Consider the following 18,638-nt stretch of genomic DNA (forward strand, 5'->3'; position numbering starts at 1 on the left):
ATTAGTTTTCCACCCAGCTGTGAGCGACTTCCGCCGAGAGGCAATTCCACCGTAATAAAATCTATAGTGTGGGTGTGGGGTTTAATCCACATTTCTTCTCCCACCACCTTCCTCCTCTCCCTGCTTCCCTGCTTCCCTCCCTCTCCTCCCTCGTCTGTTCAACTGGCTGGCAATGATAAATGAGTCAATTATGAGCGTGTGTGCACACGGCGCTGGAGAAAAGGAGCGGATGGGGACGTTATTACCTGTTGCGGCTGGGGGTAATGTTGCGGTATTAATCATATTCTAATTTTCCTCCACCAAACGACCCTCCTTCCACCCACTCCCAGTGTCCCACCTCACCACGGCTCCCCCAATCAATCTATCCGCAGCCTGCAAACAAGTTGGTGTAAACTGCCAAAGGCCCGAAATGTGCTAGATTGGTTTGGAGGGAGCGAGCAGTCAGAGGTTGGGCAGCGGAGTGTATTTCTGGAGAGGTGATGGAGAGAGTCAGTTTCTGGGTTTGGGCCTGCAATTAATAAAAAGAGAGAGAGAATATGTCTGCTTTTCCAGGACGTGCAGGAGGGGAGATTGGCTGATTACATCAGAGGCCTTTTGTTTTGTTTTTCTGACACCAGCAACAGGCAGTCGTGATCCCCCGAATGTTAGAGGAAGCAGTGATTCAAACATTCATAGTGGCGACAGAAGTGATGGAGAAGGGGATTGGACAGACACAAAGACAGGACGGACTGGTAATTAGGAAAGCAGTGAAATAAGAAAGAAGGTCAGTGGATGGATGAGCTGAAAAGTGTCCAGAGAGAGGAGGGGAGAGACACCTTGGATGTTCCTCCCTGCAGTTTTTGGCTGGATTTCAGGCCTTGAGCGTGACTTTGTCTATTTCTGCTCTGCTCTGAGGTGATAATGGGCTGTCAGCACTCCAGTCACCCCGCTCCCCCTCCCCTGTGAGTGATGGAGGAGGAGGAGGAGGAACGGGGAGCGGTGGAAGAGAGTGTTGGAGGAGTGATTTGTTATGTCGCTAATTGCATTGTGTATTTTTATTTAGGGGTACGAGACAAACCCAAATAATTTGTTTTCTGTCCTTCTCTGTTGCAGTTTGAAACTAGAGTGTGAGAAACTGGCCACAGAGAAGACAGAGATCCAAAGACACTACGTGATGGTGAGAAAGACACACGCACACGCACACACACACACACACACACACACACACACACACACACACACACACACACACACACACACACACACACACACACACACACACACACACACGCACACGCACACACACGCACACATGCCAGCTCCACACTTTTACTCACAGCGAATTCACTGCCAAGTCCCCTAAATCCTTTTCATCTGCTAACAGCTGCCAAACAACACCCACAAAAAAAAATCACTCTCAGGACCACACAAGCACTCCAACATACACGGGCCTCCTATGGAGCGCAAACACAAATCAAAATTTCATCATCTTCCCAAAGGAAATCTTCCTTTCAGGGTGATTGTGTCCAAATTTCCTCTAACGTGTAAAGAATTTGGCTTTACTTTGTAAAAACTGGAAAAATAAAATGTCATTCTCCCGTTACAAGCATCCAGAGTCAGTTATCTTATAATTTAATTATCTTTGCTGATTTATTATTCCAGCAAATCTAAAATCATTAGCGTATTTACCAGTTTGGTCCAATCATTTTATTAGTAATAAAAACAAAATTCCAATTTCACCAGCCAGTGCAGAACTTCATGGACACACACAGATAATTTTCTAGGTAAACAAAAGGTCCCAAACTCCTTTATTTTTTTATTTTAAGTCTGGCGTACCTGCGATCAGAGCCAGAACTCACCACAGCTGACAGAGAGCCGGCCGCCCAGAACCTGCTGTTCCAAAAAAGAGCTATGTGGCAATCTTGGCTCAGAGTTGGGGATTGTGAGGGGGAGGAGATGCTCGCTGGCGTCGAACACAGGCCAGGTCTCTTCTGCTGGCTGATGATTTGGGGTGGTTTGGATGTTGCTAAGCAACAGGCAAAAAACTTGGCAAAGAACTGCTAAGCAGCACTGCCAGGAAAGGCATCTTTTATGGAGGCTTAGAGGCAAACACACACAGACAGGAGCGTGCATGCACATGGCTCTGTAAAGCACACACACACACATACTCACATAGATGCATACGCCTACACATTTGTAACTATAAACACACACACACACCTGCGCTCATACACATATGCATGCTAACTGCCAGGAAAGATGTCTGGAGACAGAGGACCCCCTGCCATCTCTTCTCCCAACCTGCCAGCCTGTTCTGGCTGCCCAACTGCCAATCTCCACGCTCCACTACCAGCTTCACTGAAAAGCAAATGTCAGCCTGTCACTTTTCCAGGCATCAGACTTTAAAATGTTCTTCTTTCGCGCTCCTCTGTGGAGGGGTAAGTGAGGGATCTTTGGCTGTGTCTGTGGCGTTCAGCTCCTCCCCCGTTTCTCCTTGTACTTTAAGATAAAAGCCGTGGTCAAATAGCTCACATTAGACGTGATTATTGCCGCAGTCCATCCAGTCACCATTTCCCTGCATCACTTTGGGGTTTTTCTGGCTTCCGACTCACGCCCCAGACTCAATTTCGCGCAGCTGATTTTCAGCAGAGTCGAGATGAAATTAGTGGAGATGTGCTTTCACGACACGAAGCACTTCAGTGTTCCTCAACACATCACGTAATTGGGCTCCCATTGTGTGACACTGGCAGTAAAAGGTTCTGAGGGTTCTGAGGGGTGGGTGGGGGGGGGGGGGGGGGGGTGAAGAAGCAGTGATCGATTTGTGTTGTAGGTGAAAATTTCCTTATGGTCAAGAGGAACTGATGAGATTGTTTCTCCTTCAAGAGTCTCACAAGAAATCTTATAAATACTTGTTATTAAAATCCACTTTGCTGCTATGTCCTTGTGAGGCAGTTATGATGATTTTATAGATTGTCATTTAGATATTTGTGACTGAAGTTCTGTAAGCAGCAGCAGAGTCGGAGTTTACTGGATTCAAATCTAAATCTGTGGCTCTGGAAATAATCCATGACATCAGTGTTTGTTCTCCCTCCTACCTGTGAGCTCTTTGCCCTACTCTATTTCCCAGGAAGTGGACATCTGTCTGAGGTGCTTTTAATCGGGATGTTTTAAATACATACGAACAGAAATAATTATGAAAACAAACCGTAAGATTGTGCTAATTAACTGATTCTCTCCATCTTTTCAGTATTATGAGATGTCCTACGGCCTTAACATTGAAATGCACAAACAGGTGAGTCAGCTCCAGGTTTCTACTCTTTGCTGCTGGTTTTGTTGTGGGGTTACGGTGGCACAGACAGGAGTTGAGCGCTCGCCCCTCAATCGGAAGGTTGCAGGTTCGAGCCTCGCTCAGTCTGCCTCTGTCGTGTCCTTGGGCAAGACACTTAGCCCCCTTTTGCCTGCTGGTGGTGGTCGGACGGACCAGTGGCGCCTGTGGTTGGCAGCCTCACCTCTGTCAGTGCACTCCAGAGCAGCTGTAGCTACGATGTAGCTCATCCTCACCAGCATGTGAATGGGTGAATGACTGATTGTGTTGTAAAGTGCCTTGGGGGTTCCAGGACTGTAGAAGGCGCTATATCAAATACAGGCCATTTACCATTTTATCTTTTTTTTTCTCCTCTTCTGTTCGCTTCTGTCCTCATGTCCACTCACATGCACTCACTTCTGAGAAACTTTGTGGACTTCTCTCCTCTCTGCTGCTAATCTCAGTCCCCTGATGGACTTCTGAAGCGCTGCTACTCGGTGGAGGCGTTAATAAGATCCACAAACAGAATTCATTTCTTCGCTGCACACACACGAGAACCCTCTGCCCTTCCCTCTCACCCGGTGTTAATCCCTGTTTGTACTCCTTCCATCATTCCCACACTTGCTCCTCCTTTTTTACTCTGCTCTCTGTTTGGTTTTACAGTCTTTTTCTCTTAATATTTTTTCATTTAATGTCAGGTTTTTTTTTAACCATCCCTTTCCACTGATTCCTCCATCTCTTTTCCCCTCCACCCTCTCTCCACCTCTGCCTCCTTGCAGACATACAGTCCATGCTAAATTTCACTTTAAATCAGGTCACTGCCTTCCTGCCGTCTACTCTCTATCTTTCTCTCTTGCTCTCTCTTCGCTCATTTCACCATCTCAATCGCTTTGCATTTGACGTGCCACCGCCACTCTACCCCTCCCACCTCCACCCAGTCTCGATTATCCTCCCCCGCCTTCCCTCTGTCTCTCCCTTTTCTCCATTTCTCTTCACCCTCCCACATCCTTCCTCCACAGGCTGTCATTTCCTCAACCCAATCTGCCCTCTTCCTCCTCTTCTCTTTCCTCCGCCTTCTCTTTTCATTTCTCCTCTCCCATTTTGTCCTCCCCTCTTTATTCTCTTCCTGTAGATTGCTCATGTTCCCCCCTTTTCTCTCTCCTGAAGATGTCATTTAGTAGCTGAAGTTCTCTAACAAGAAATCATTGTGTCTCCCTCGGGGTGGCGGAGGGGTGATGGATTCAGAGGATGGAGGGAAAGAGGGCAGGGGGTTGTGAGAGGAAGAGGGGGTGGGAGGGGCCGCTGAAAAATGGAGAGTGCATGGAGGGAGAGACGTGCACAAGTCAGAGGAATGAGAGAGGGAAGAGAGGGGTGGAAGTTCAGTCCAGCATCAATAAATCACTTAAGAGAGGGGGAAGGGGTGAGGATGGGTGCGCACGCACGCACGCACACACGCACGCACGCACACACACACACACACACACACACACACACACACACACACACACACACACACACACACACACACACACACACACAGAGAGAGCAGAGTCTAGCTGTCAACAAGATAAACAGCCTGCAGCCATAATGATGTTGTCATGATCTCTGCATGCATATCATTACTGGTCCTAACGGCCTTGTTGGACCTGCCGTCGGACATGTTTGTGTCCGCGTGCACGTGTGTGATGCTTGCCGATTACTGTATGGAATGAGGGATTCATGGACTTAAGGGCTGGAGAAGAATGATAAAATGGAGAGCAATGAAGATGGGAAGGAAAGATGGTTATGACAGAGGGATGGAGGAGACGCATGTCCACAGAGAGAACAAGTGACCCTCAGGAGGACACACACACACACACACACACACACACACACACACACACACACACACACACACACACACACACACACACACACACACACACACACACACACACACACACACACACTAAAACACTCAAAGGCAAAACAGACATGCAGGGACACATCAGAAGCACATACGCACACAAGATGGTGATTGTAGTCTTTTCTCTTTCTCTCACACACGCACACACACACTTATACACACGCACACACACACTTATACACACGCACACACACACTTATACACACACACACACACACACTTATACACACGCACACACACACTTATACACACGCACACACACACTTATACACACACACACACACACACACACTTATACACATGCGCACACACACACTTATACACACACACACACACACTTACACACACACACTTACACACACACACTTACACACACACACACACTGTTAGATGGTTGTGGCCACAGCAGATGCTGTCCATGAATATTTTAGCCAAACTCTGTGGCAGTGTTTCCATTTGCATGGACCAGATGTAAGCAGCTGAAATATTTACCACATCGGTCTGGGGAAAAGCAGGCCACAGCTTTGTGTGTGTGTGTGTGTGTGTGTGTGTGTGTGTGTGTGTGTGTGTGTGTGTGTGTGTGTGTGTGTACGTTCTTTGTGTCCACGCATGTGTGGGGTGTGTGTTTATTCATCAAAGTGACAGTATTTTTTTCCCTCTCCTTTCAGACGGAGATTGCCAAGCGGTTGAACGTGATCTGTGCCCAGCTCATCCCCTTCCTGTCACAGGAGGTGGGACAAACACACACACACACACACACACACACACACACACACACACACACACTTCTCTGCCTCGTCGTTGTGACAGCAACCCACACACAAGCGGTGATCAAACATGCATTTATCAGTTTTTTTCCCACCCAAATCTGCAGATGTAAACTTTTAAAGCACATTTATTTCTTACAAATACATTTTAAAAAAATCCTTAAAGCAAAATCAGATCATTGTTATAAACATAGAAAATCTAAAAGTTCCACTGATTATTATTGATGTTTAGGTTGAGTTTAATGTTGGGCTCCTAACTAACGTGTTGTTTTGTCCCACAGCACCAGCAACAGGTGGTCCAGGCAATGGAACGCGCCAAACAGGTGACCATGGGGGAGCTAAATGCTTCGATAGGGGTACGTGGGCTCCCCCCTCTGCCTCATAGCGTGTGTACCTTAAACTCCCATTTGTTTGGTTTTCCCTACTTTTCTTTTTCTTGTCATGAGGCAAATAAACCTTTGCCTTCTTGAACACATCCTGATTGGCTGATATTTTATTCAAATTTTTTATTATTTACGCAATCCCCTTTTATAAGCAGTTGCAGCAACTGGCCAAAGAACACGTTTGTAGAAATTGGCAAACAGTAAACAGGATTTCAGTTAAACCCTTAGATGTGACTGCAGAGCTTTCCCTCCTCCAGAGCCACTGCCTTGATCTTTGACCATGGCATTTCTCCTCATGTGCACATCGCAGCAATTAGTTCCCTTCTTCTTTCCTCCACTTTCCCTCTTAATTACTTCCAACAAGAGCACTTCCTCCTCTACTTGTAAGTCACCCAAATCTCTCTCTCTTTCTCTCTCTCCTGTCTCTGTTCTGTTTTTGTCTCTTGTCCATTTCTTCTGTGCAGCAGCAGCTACATGCACAGCACCTCTCCCAGCACGCTCAGGGTTTGCCAGTGGGTCCGCACCCATCAGGACTGCCCCACCCGAGCCTGGCGCTTGGCGGAGGCTCTGGCCTGCTCGCCCTGTCTGGTGCTTTGGGCGCTCAGCTGGCTGCCAAAGACGAAAGAGCGCACCTGGAGGCGGCGGCGGCGGCCTCCGCGGCTGCAGCAGAGCACCACAGAGGTGCGGAGATGCTTTAAATGATGCATGACTTCCTTTTTGTTTCTATGAGCTGAAAGTGTAATGGTCGAGGTGAGTCTAGAGCAGGGACAGAGTCAGGCAGCATTTAAGAAGATAACATTATGCTGAGGTAGAAGGAGAATGAGCATTAACGCTTGGCTTGATGGACTGATTGATTTTTGTTTAGGAATTTTGTCCGAGCACAGATTAGTTCCTGGTAGCAACACTCCTCGGGGATATTTTTACTCTGAGTCATCAGCGTCTGAAGTGACGGGTAGTAATGTAGCATTTTTCTGTTTTTCTGTGCCTTTTCCCGCTCTGCCTCCTGAAACCTGGAATGAGCAGACCGTGAAGCAGGACCGGTGAGTGCAGATTACAACCCCATGGTCACATCCTTGTCTTTCTGCTGTGTGACTTCACTCCTGGATGAGAACGAGCTGTAATTTATCAGGTTGTAGAAATGTTGAAACAGAAGTTAGAGGTGGAGGCATTTAAGAAAACATTCTCCCTCTCGCTCTCTGAGGCGGCTGGTCGTCCCTCACATTCATCTCCGCAGCTCATAAGCCTGATATGATTAATGCAGTCACTCTCACCTCATTATCACCCTCTCCCTCTCCACCATCACGTATTTTCTTCTTCCCATTTCCTCATCCTGTGCCACTCTTGTCTCAATCTAATCCTCTCCCTCCACCCGACCTGCAGAGCTCTCTGTCCAACGGGGATAAGGGTCGCCCTGCAGACTACCTCAGCAACGGCAAGAAGAGGAAAGCAGACGAGAAGGAGTTCATGACGGACTATGTGAGGATGCTTTCGTAACACTTTAAAATGTTTGGGTAATGCAGGAAAGTTTCAGCCACCGGCCCTCATCAGAAAACTTCACCGCTGAATTCAATTCAATTCAATTCAAGTTTATTTATATAGCGCCAAATCACGACAAGAGTCGTCTCAAGGCACTTCACATAATAAACATTCCAATTCACAGTTCTTTAAGCCAATCAAAAATAATGTTTCCTATATAAGGAACCCAGCAAATTGCATCAAGTCACTGACTAGTGTCAGTGACTAATACAGCAATCCTCATACTAAGCAAGCATGCAGCGACAGTGGAGAGGAAAACTCCCTTTTAACAGGAAGAAACCTCCAGAAGATCCTGTCTCAGTATAAGCAGCCATCCACCACGACTCACTGGGGATCAAGAAGACAGAACACACACACGCACGCACGCACGCACGCACACACACACACACACACACACACACACACACACACACACACACACACACACACACACACACACACACACACACACACACACACAAGAAATGTTCTCCCTTTTTTCTGAAGATGGTTTCTGAAATATTTACAGCCCTGCTCCATTATGTTGCAGTAACTGTTGTCTTTGTTAGGGTTTCTTTTTCAGTCAGCATTCCTGAATTTACAGTAGTTTTGAAGACTTTCTAACATCTAAAATAGTAACGTGCGTGAGAGAATTTCACCTTCTAGTTAAATCATTTAAAATCCAGTGAAGTTCAGCTGGTTGCCTATATTAACTCACATCAGTCTGTTGTTTGTCTAGATGAAGAAAACGGGAATATCAGTTTTACTTTGTCCTTTCCTCTCTCACAGGGCAGCGACGCAGATAAGAGTGATGATAATTTGGTGGTGGATGAGGTTTGTAGGTGCCCCCTGGCTTCTGTTTGACTCATTTCATCAAGTTAGATCATGTACAGAATCATGAATATCAATAATCCCTTTTCTGCCTCACACACACACACACACACACGCACGCACGCACGCACGCACGCACACACACACACACACACACACACACACAGGTTCATGAATCTCAGCCTGTTGCAGAAAAAAGTCTTTAAAAATATATAAATTTTTTGCATTAAATTTGAGCTGCAAGGAAAGGTGAGAGATACGCAGAGAGCTGAATTGTTTTCTAACGCCTTAGCTGAGCTGAGAGCAGCCGGGGAAAACCAGGTCCGACCAGAATATTCCTCCTGCCGGTGTTTCTGATTTAGACAGCTGAAATCTCTTTAAGCCCGAGTAGAACATGATTACTCGACACTCGTAATCTGATGAAAACACAGACACACAAATCTGAGCTCATCATTTAGAAATAAACAAACAAGGGTGCAGAAAATCTTCGTGTTGAAATGGATTTGTGACACAAATCTGATCTGGATTCAGTCTGAATCTAATGTCTCTGTGTGCAGTTTTATCACCTGTTAACCCTTTAATGATTTAAAACTACTGCTGTCCCATATTACCTGATAGATTTACAGGCTTGCTTTTAGCACCCCTTAGTGTCTGTTATTAATGCACTTTTGTAAAACTGAAAGTGAAACTCCTTGCCGTGCCACTCTGAAGTTGCAAGTGCGATATTCTGGCCACAGAGGCCGGTGGGGTCTGAGTGACGTTTAGTTAACCCTGTAAAGCGTCATTTTAGCACATACCGCCTCAAGAAAAGGATTTAAGATGTGAAAAAGTAGCAAATTATCCCTTTAAAATGAAAACAAGATGAATAGTTGGTTTGGTTTTGAGTTTGTGTAAAATGTGTGTTAACAGTTTTTTATCTGATGTAAACACAAACTCTTTACCATTGCACTAAAACAGGACTGCAGGTTTTCATCAGCATCAGGAACGGCACCAAAGACCACAAATAGTTATAGTAATAGTTGGTAGTATAAGTCTGATAAATGATAAATGACCCGCACTTGTAGCTCGTTTCAGAGTCAGAGGACTCCAACGCACTTTACACTACAGTGTGTCATTTATCCATTCACACACTAGTAGTGATGAGATACACCACCCACAGCTGCCCTGGAGCTGACAGAGTAACCCGTGTCTGAACATGTTAAGTAAGTAAATATTTGTTTCTATTGCTGAACGAGGCTGCGTTTGTCCTCATGATCAGGACCCCTCGTCCCCCCGCAGCGTGCAGTCCTACTCATCACGGGAGAATGGTTTAGACAAGATGCCCCCGTCTCGTAAGGAAGGACCCCCACAAGCCAGCCCCACCTCCCTGGCATCGTCCAGCAGCGCTACCTCCCCCTCACGGGGCAAAGAGCCCCCACAGGTACGTGCTGTGGATCCTTTCTGCCCTGTTTAAACCAAATAAACTCCTCATTTCAACTTTTCCTGTTTGCTCTCGCCCAGAGAGAAAAGTCCAGCACCCCCGGTATGAAGCCAGGGACACCCATGTCTCAGGATTCCAACACCCCAGGACCAAGTGGGCCCCCACAGTTCAGACCCATCCCTGGAAAGCCTGGTGTGGACCCTTTAGGTAAACTGCTGAATCAGCTTGAATGAATGAAAACACACAACCATGCAGGAGCGTGTAGCCTGTTCTGGCCGTGTTACATGAAGCGTTTCCACGCCGACCGCTGTAGCTGGTGTGAATGTCAGCCAGCTCCCCACCGCCGACCACCATCTGGATTTACTAAGCAGCTGTGGGCAAAAATATTCAGCACCTCGCGTTTTAAAAGGAAAGATTAGGAGAGGTGATGGACTGTGACAGTGAGCTGCTTCATAATGAGTCTCCAACTATTCCAGTGTGTCTCTCTCTTCCTCTCTCTCTCTTTTTTCACACCTCACCTGTTCGCTCCTGCTCCAGTTTCACACACTCTGTTATGTATGCGAGCAAGCATCTAAATACAATGCACCTACACGTGTGGACAGAGGATAGAGAGGATGTTCCTGTGGATACACACGGACAGGCGTGCATGTGCAGACCTGCTGCAAAGGGGTATTTTGGTCAGCAGGGGGCAGTAGTGTTCCAGTGCTCCACATACTGCTCCCATTGCATCTTTTTCACAGCTTGCCAGTCACAGTGGTGTAAAAGGCTCTGCAGAAGGAGTCACCCTAACTGATTTTGTCTCATGCAGAGATTATAAGTAAAACTCTGTTGCAAATTTTTCCAAAACAGATGAACATTCTTCTTTTTTTTACCTCATCTCACCTCCAGCTCTGGGCCTGAGGAACCCCTTGGCGGTGCAGGGAGCATACCCTCCAGGAGCTTTTGGCCTGCCTCCTCCAGGGGTGAACGGTGACCTGCCGGGGACAGCGGGCTATGGCTCTGGCCTTCACTTGGTGTCCCCTCAGATGAACGGAGCCGCCGCCGCCGCGGCAGCTGCAGCTGCTGCAGGCTACGGACGGTCCCCTGTGGTGAGCCTGATGCTCTGCAGATCATTTGTCTTTGCAGCGTCACGTCACGTGCAATGTCTCAGCGTGAGAAGGTGTCGGGGGGGTTAAAGGACGGATATTTATGGGGACAGGACGAGTGTTTAGAGAGAGAGCTGCTGATTGGTCATTTATCTTTAATAATCTATAACAGTCGGTGACCTTGGCTGTCTGAAACTCGCCTTGCTTTCACATAATCTCATTTAGTTCACATTTTTCAGCTGATACTATCCTTGCTTTGCCCGTTTTAATAGTAGTTCTTATCTCGTCCAGGTGGGATACGAGTCTCAACACCCACATATGAGGGTCCCCGGGCTTCCTGCCAGCCTGCAGACAGCCTCAGGAAAACCGTGAGGACTTTTTCTTCCTGCCTTTGACTTGAATCTTCTCTAGTTCACCTCTTTTGTTCTCCCAGAAGGATCACCCTCATCACTTACAAATTCACTCACATTCCCTCGATGCTGATGTTTGAAAACTGTTTAACAGGAAATGAGACTTTTAACTCATTCACAGCCAGCCGTTTCCTGATCAGAAAAGCCCTTCGCTGCCAGAGTTTTTTTTAGTGTTTTCACTGTTTTTAAGAGTCACAGAACGTTGCGCGCTAGGACGATGTCAACACCAAAACTACCAAAACAAAGAGGAGACTCACCTCTTACATCAGGAAGAATCCACGAGTTTCGAGCGTTATCCGTTCTTTCATAATCCCATGAGGCCCAAAACGATCGAACACACGGATTTTCAGCTTCCTGATCATGTGACGTGTGACGAATGCTGACGATTGGCTTTAGAGCTGGGGTGTTTGTTCTCACGGTGCGAGGGCTCGTTCCGACGCCCACACAGTAAAACAACAAACAAATGACGACTTTAGTTGTCAGTGGCAGTTAATGAGTTAAATGCTGTCGCGAGAGCATATTTCAGTTTCGTCCGCCTGATGTGATTCTAGTTTTTTGCATTTTTATATAAATTTTAGACCGAATGGCTACATGGATGCTGTTTGGTTTCATCCCTCTAGAATTTATTCAGGAAATGTTGAAAAAGCATTTTAACGGCACTGAAAGATGACTGAAGGTGACATCATTAACTCAAAGTCTCAGTGGAGTTTTTAAAGGAAAAGACTTTTTGATTCTGTCGGTTTTTTCCTTTTAATAAAGAAGCTGGCGAAAGCACTCCTAGTCACATGGCGGCTCTCACATCTTCCTCCTCCTGTCTCCGTCTCAGTGCCTACTCGTTCCACGTGAGCGCCGACGGTCAGATGCAGCCGGTGCCGTTTCCCCCCGATGCCCTGCTGGGTCCGGGAATCCCGCGTCACGCCCGTCAGATCCACACGCTGAACCACGGGGAGGTGGTGTGCGCCGTCACCATCAGCACCTCCACGCGCCACGTTTACACCGGAGGCAAAGGCTGCGTTAAGGTGTGGGACATCAGCCAACCAGGAAGCAAGAGTCCCATGGCCCAGCTGGACTGTCTGGTGAGACCCGATGGATCAGGGAGGCACTTTGATGCTTTCAAACCTTCCTAAAATATTTGGATTTTTTTTTCCTTACCATGCGTCTTTTCTTCACCCAATCAGAACAGAGATAACTACATCCGATCCTGCAAGCTGCTTTCTGACGGGCGAACCTTGATTGTTGGCGGTGAGGCCAGCACGTTGTCCATCTGGGATTTAGCCACGCCCACTCCCCGCATCAAGGCGGAGCTAACGTCTTCTGCTCCGGCCTGCTACGCTCTGGCCATCTCTCCTGACAACAAGGTGTGCTTCTCCTGCTGCAGCGATGGAAACATCGTCGTCTGGGACCTCCACAACCAGACGCTGGTCAGGTGAGACGAGAACAAACGACTCACGCTGACGGTTTTCCTCCAGGAGAGTCGGCTCAGTATAAATAGCAAAGAAGACTGAGAAAGGAGGTTATGAAGTGTGTAATCTTGTCAGTCATGACGTAGAATTTGTTGTCAAGTAGAGTTATTTTATCTATTTATTTTTTTTGTAAAAGTCACAAAAAAATATTAGTTGAAATCATTTCTAAGTGACGGTTCCCACATGCTAATTTTCCACCTCTGAATGCTGTTAGCAAAATATCAAATTCAAACAGGAAGCATCTAGGAAATTGTTGTTTTATTGACACCCTTCCGTAAAGATGCTCTGATACCAGTCTGTTGGGTCGGGCTGCAGAACGCTCACCTTAGTGAGGAAACAGGTTGTCACAAAGCTTTAACTGTTTACTCACTCGTAGTAGAGACGTGAACCTTCTCGAGTCTCACGATTCAGTTATGATGACCATGGCAATGATTCAATTCAGATGTCAGATATTTGGTGTTTTTTAATCAAAAACGTGCCAGACAAGACATGCAATGTCCCAAAAAGCTCTTTGACCACAACAGTCCTTAGGACAACATTTGAGAAGATTCAACAGTGAAACAAAAATAAAATGTTTCCTCATTCTACATCTCAGACTGTGGGAAAAACCTGCTCTGCACAAGTTAGCAAAATCTACTAAAGATACTGAAAACTTAAAGGATGTGTCCACTTGTTGCTTTCAGTTTGGTTGATAAAATCCATAATGGTTGTCTTTGGAACAGCTTGAGAACTGTGTTTGCCACAGTTAAAAACAAACTGCATTACACAATAATCCATTATGGTGTGCTTCTTCAACGATTCAAAGTCATTTGTTTGCATCTGGATCATTAGATTAATCCCCCCAGCTCTAATTCATAGTGATTATATGGTCTGATCTCAGGTGAGACAAATTCATACATCTAGTCATGAATGTTAAAAATGAAATCAAAATTTTCCAATCGGGTACAAAAAGAAAAAAGAAATGATGCAGCATCTGGTCGCTGGGTTAAAGCTGCTATAGTGAATCTATAGAACAAGCTAGGTCTTGAGCACAAACGTGGTCACTGAACACTCACCCCTCCACCCCCCGACGCTTGTCGCGACCAGACGCCCGAGGTGACAGAGGAAACGAGAACGCGCTAAACACCAGTCGCAGTTTTCTAGGTATTCTTTTGTTGTCTGTGACTTCAAACGGTGTTTTTCATTTTAGGACTCTGGTAGTTTGTCCTAAAGTTAAAGTGGTAGCAGCCGGCTGTTTTTCCTTCTCTGATATTGTTAAGTAAAAAACAGGTGTTGGCCAGATGGTCCAATGGTTGCTTTCGGTCAGAAACATGTTATTGACAGAGGTTTTTAGACAAACACGAAAGAACCACTTTATTAATTAATTAAATAAATTAAAAATACCTCCACAATGTGTGTATGTAGCTATATAGAAATGTTAAGAGACTACAGATGTTTTTAGCTCATTTGTTTTGCAGTTGTAGCTTCTAAGGGTGTGTAGTTTCTGAGAATCTGGTCTTTTTTTCTACAGGCAGTTCCAGGGCCACACCGACGGGGCCAGCTGCATCGACATCTCCAACGACGGCACCAAACTCTGGACAGGTGGACTGGACAACACGGTCCGCTGCTGGGACCTCCGGGAGGGACGGCAGCTGCAGCAGCATGACTTCACCTCTCAGGTACTCAAGCCAAATAAACACAGGAAGAATAATCATGACTCAGCATCATTTGTTCCTAAACGTCCTCCATCTCTGCCTCTAGATCTTCTCTCTGGGCTACTGTCCGACAGGCGAGTGGCTCGCCGTGGGGATGGAGAGCAGCAATGTGGAAGTCCTGCACGTCTCCAAACCGGACAAATACCAGCTGCACCTCCACGAGAGCTGCGTCCTCTCACTTAAGTTCGCCTACTGCGGTACTCACGCACGCACGCACGCACACGCACACACGCACACACACACACACACACAGAATTCTTGAGAGCAGAACTTAATTTCTCTTCACCGTTCAGAAATCTCCCATTCTCCTCAGAGCTTCTCTTCAGAATGAGCAGCTCCACATCTCGTCTCCCGTGAGGCTTTATCAGCTGATCTGTGTGTTTCGTCCTGTAGGTAAATGGTTCGTGAGCACAGGGAAAGATAACCTTCTGAACGCCTGGCGGACACCCTACGGGTCAAGCATATTCCAGGTGAGACGTCCGAGTTCTATGTGCATAGGACAAATTATGTGGCGTTACTTTAAAACTCCTTTTTGGGCTGACTGTCCCTTTCTGTCTCTGCGTTCAGTCCAAGGAGTCTTCATCAGTTCTCAGCTGTGATATCTCACCTGACGACCAGTTCATTGTCACCGGTTCTGGAGACAAGAAGGCCACAGTCTACGAAGTCATCTACTGATCTCTGATTGGCTCTCCACAGTAAACGAAATAATCAGAGGGTGGAGCCAAGGCCCCCTCCTGCACCAATGACTGTACAGAGAGTTGCTGGCATGGAAAGCAAGAGACACTTCTTGTACTTTGTTGTTTCATTCACGTTTGGGAGGAAAGAGGAGGAGAAGCAATGAGGGACAAAGTCACATCTCTGGAAAAACTTTGATTTAAATGCTCTGAGAACGCTGGTTAGTCTATAGCTGTGAGATTGTGGGATTACTCCAAAGAACTTTTGTTTCTGTTCCCTTTTTTAACAAATGAAAACCTCTGTAGTGTGAGAAGATAGAAAAAACCCAACTTGTTTTTAGCTTTTGGATTTACTGCAAACAGTTGTACTGCTTTGGGTAGAGTCGAAAGGCAGAGAAGAAGTTTTCATTCAGAAATAATGTCCTGACTCGGTGCTGTGTGCAGAGTCCGAGCCCAAACCGTCGTCTCGGCCCAGTCTGGTCTCTCCCAGCACACGGCTGCTTTTGGAGGCAGCAGGTGAGTAGCAGATGGCAGGACGGTCTGCTGAGGATCCAGATTATTTTTTTCAGCAGCAACATGATTGTAAAATTTCTCATGCATTCGTGGCAGAACAGGGCTTGGTTGGTTTCCTCTTAAATGTCCTGAAATGGCCGTGTTTGTGTCTTTTTCAGTTTTTTTTTTTTTTTACAAGAAAGTGGGATAAAGGCTCTGACACGAGACAAAAACCTCCACAAACTCTATAGAATCAGTACAAATCCTCTGCTGCAACTTTCCTCTCCTCTCATGTTTTTCTGTTGGACTTAGGGCACATATAGTTTTCTAAACTACCATCATGACCCTTGAACCTTGCTATATATGAACATGTAAATAAAGTTCTCTAAAGACAAAGACCCAAGCTTTTGTCTCTGAGACCTTAAAGAAAAGTCCAGCTGTCTGATTTTCTACCCCCAAGGACGTGTGAAGATGCATAATGGTTTTAGAAATGAGGTGGCGCTGGCGTCTTAAGTGCTCGATTCTCCTGTCAGGCTTTTGGCAGCTTCGACTTGGATGTTCCAGACGGAAAAAGGAAGCAGTCGTTGATTTGTTCAAACGTTAACAACCAGAACAGCGTGTTCTCTCAGCGTGGTGTCAGAAAGAATCTTAGAAATGTTTGGATGAAAAATCAGGGATGTGAAAGGTGAGAGAGCACACACACACACACACACACACACTGTTCCCTCTTCTGTGATGACGGCATCCCTCTCATTCTGAGGGAACAATGAGCGTCTGAAACTAACTGTCGTCAGATTGAGAAAGCGTCTTGGGATTCAAACCCGCAGCGTCACGAGCTGATTCACAGCTCAATTAGCAGCTTTAAAGTTTATGTGCGGGGTTAGGGTTGAAGAATTTCAGTAGCTCTGGGTAGTTTTGAAGAAAGAGTTGACAAATATGTTAAACAATCTATTTTTAAACTGAATGATGGAATAAAACTCCAGGCTGATCAGCCTCTGGTCCGCTGGTGTGGCAGAGTAAAGCCCCACTTACTCACCTGTTCTGAAACTTGTGTTTTTATTTAAAACTCATTTAAGATTATCTTAGATGTTCACTGCAATAACATACAACACTCAAATCATAAATCTACAGAAACAAAGCTGCCAGCCTAGTTAGAGCAATGTCACATTACAGTGTGTTAATGTAACACTTAACAAGAAGGGTCCCTTGTTTAACATTGGTGCATTATTAATCATTAAAGTATTAATGAAACAACTGTTGACGTTAAGGGACCCTTGTAAAGTTTGATGGTCAAATATAATTTTGGGCTTACAATATTAATATAACATTGTAAGAATGTGAACATGATAGAACAATAAAACTTCACATAAATTATGTAATCATTTTCGTTGTGTGTGTAGTCAGGGGCGGGGGTGGGCACTAACTGGTGACGGATCAGATTTGATTGTAAATCTGAACGGAAGAGAATATAAATCTGTCTCTATAGGCTCAGCAGGATGTTTGTGGAACACCAGCTTTCCTGTTTGCATCGTCGGGATTTAAAAACACTGCAAACACGTGGAAGGATGAACACACGTTTCATTTATTTTTCACACATAGTATTTCTTGTACAGCACAAGGAAAAAGAAACATCATGGGGGAAGACGGGGTGCATTAAAAAAAAGTTCCTTGGCTTTTAAAAAGAGAAACCGACATGAGCCGTAAAACAGATTTTATACACAGTTGGAACAGAAGCACAGGCAGGGGAGACTTGTAATCTAGTTAAAGGAGTATCAAATACTGATGCTAACCCAACAGATGCACAGCTATCATACAGCATCGTTTAGAGTCGTATATGAGCTGGTGCATGAGTTAATGGCTACCTGGGACTGTCCGAAAGTGAGAGGCAGGCAAAGGCATGAAACTACAGATTAACGTTCATCTCTCGTGTGTTCTGCTTTAGTGCTGCAGCGACAAATTGGCAAATCTTAAGCTTTTTACAGAGAAAGTAAATAGCATACCGCCATTCTGTGGGACCCTCAGTCTTTGTCACTGACCTGATGCTTCGTGTCAGCTGCAGAGGTTTAGAGCAAAGAGCATGCAGTCACACTGGAACGTCTTTGATGGTGCCTGCTGCACACAGACCAGACTCAACAGAAGCTGAATACAACACTAAAAGGACTGAAAACCGACTAAAGTGTGATTACTACCACTTTCTGAAATGGGGGAATAAAATATAAACAGCAGACAGGTAACCTCTCTTATACAGGGGGGGATATTTTTTGTATCTGTACACTGGATGGCCAAAGCTGTACACCCTCTGACATTACCAAGAATTAAAAAGGTACACAAATAAAACTAAATCCCTACCTGTGTTCCCTTGTTCTTTATTGATTTTTTTCTGAATCCCAAAACCAGCAACGATCAGCAGACAAACATTACATCATGAAAAACACTGAACAGCTCAAATAATTAAAACGGAGATGGTCAAATGTGCCGTTTTTGTTTTAAACTCTTCTGATGTACGCCACAGAAACAGGAGCTCTAGTATCTTCTCACTGGTGGATCAAAAAGTAAAGAAGCAGATCATACCGACAGATTCTGCTCAAGTCTGCAGAGTAACGGTGCTTAGTTTACCTCACAGGCTGGAAAAAGACAGTTTATGTGATGAAATCTGCTGTAGTGTGAGGCTAAAACCATCATCTCACATGATAAATAATCAATGCTCCATTCAGG

General features: G+C 45.6%; 1 protein-coding gene across 7 annotated transcripts in view; it reads left to right on the plus strand.

The window, feature by feature from the left end:
- tle2a (TLE family member 2, transcriptional corepressor a) overlaps positions 1–15,639 on the plus strand; it is a 62,235-nt gene extending 46,596 nt beyond the window's left edge. For 2 of the 7 annotated variants that reach the window (XM_054752409.2, XM_015971398.3), the window contains 18 exons: positions 1,093–1,156; positions 3,227–3,271; positions 5,858–5,920; positions 6,238–6,342; positions 6,804–7,020; positions 7,363–7,379; positions 7,720–7,815; positions 8,644–8,688; positions 9,944–10,105; positions 10,186–10,312; positions 10,994–11,193; positions 11,482–11,558; positions 12,427–12,676; positions 12,779–13,026; positions 14,574–14,721; positions 14,804–14,954; positions 15,151–15,227; positions 15,325–15,639. In XM_054752409.2, coding sequence (XP_054608384.1) covers positions 1,154–1,156; positions 3,227–3,271; positions 5,858–5,920; positions 6,238–6,342; positions 6,804–7,020; positions 7,363–7,379; positions 7,720–7,815; positions 8,644–8,688; positions 9,944–10,105; positions 10,186–10,312; positions 10,994–11,193; positions 11,482–11,558; positions 12,427–12,676; positions 12,779–13,026; positions 14,574–14,721; positions 14,804–14,954; positions 15,151–15,227; positions 15,325–15,432 — 2,139 coding nt within the window. In that variant the 5' untranslated portion in view covers positions 1,093–1,153 and the 3' untranslated portion in view covers positions 15,433–15,639. The remainder of the gene's footprint in view (positions 1–1,092; positions 1,157–3,226; positions 3,272–5,857; positions 5,921–6,237; positions 6,343–6,803; positions 7,021–7,362; positions 7,380–7,719; positions 7,816–8,643; positions 8,689–9,943; positions 10,106–10,185; positions 10,313–10,993; positions 11,194–11,481; positions 11,559–12,426; positions 12,677–12,778; positions 13,027–14,573; positions 14,722–14,803; positions 14,955–15,150; positions 15,228–15,324) is intronic. The other 5 variants (XM_015971399.3, XM_015971400.3, XM_015971401.3 and 2 more) reach the window with 5 other exon arrangements.
- The last annotated feature ends 2,999 nt before the right edge of the window (positions 15,640–18,638 follow it).

This window comes from Nothobranchius furzeri, chromosome 8, assembly GCF_043380555.1.
Source record: "Nothobranchius furzeri strain GRZ-AD chromosome 8, NfurGRZ-RIMD1, whole genome shotgun sequence".
NCBI lineage: Eukaryota > Metazoa > Chordata > Actinopteri > Cyprinodontiformes > Nothobranchiidae > Nothobranchius > Nothobranchius furzeri.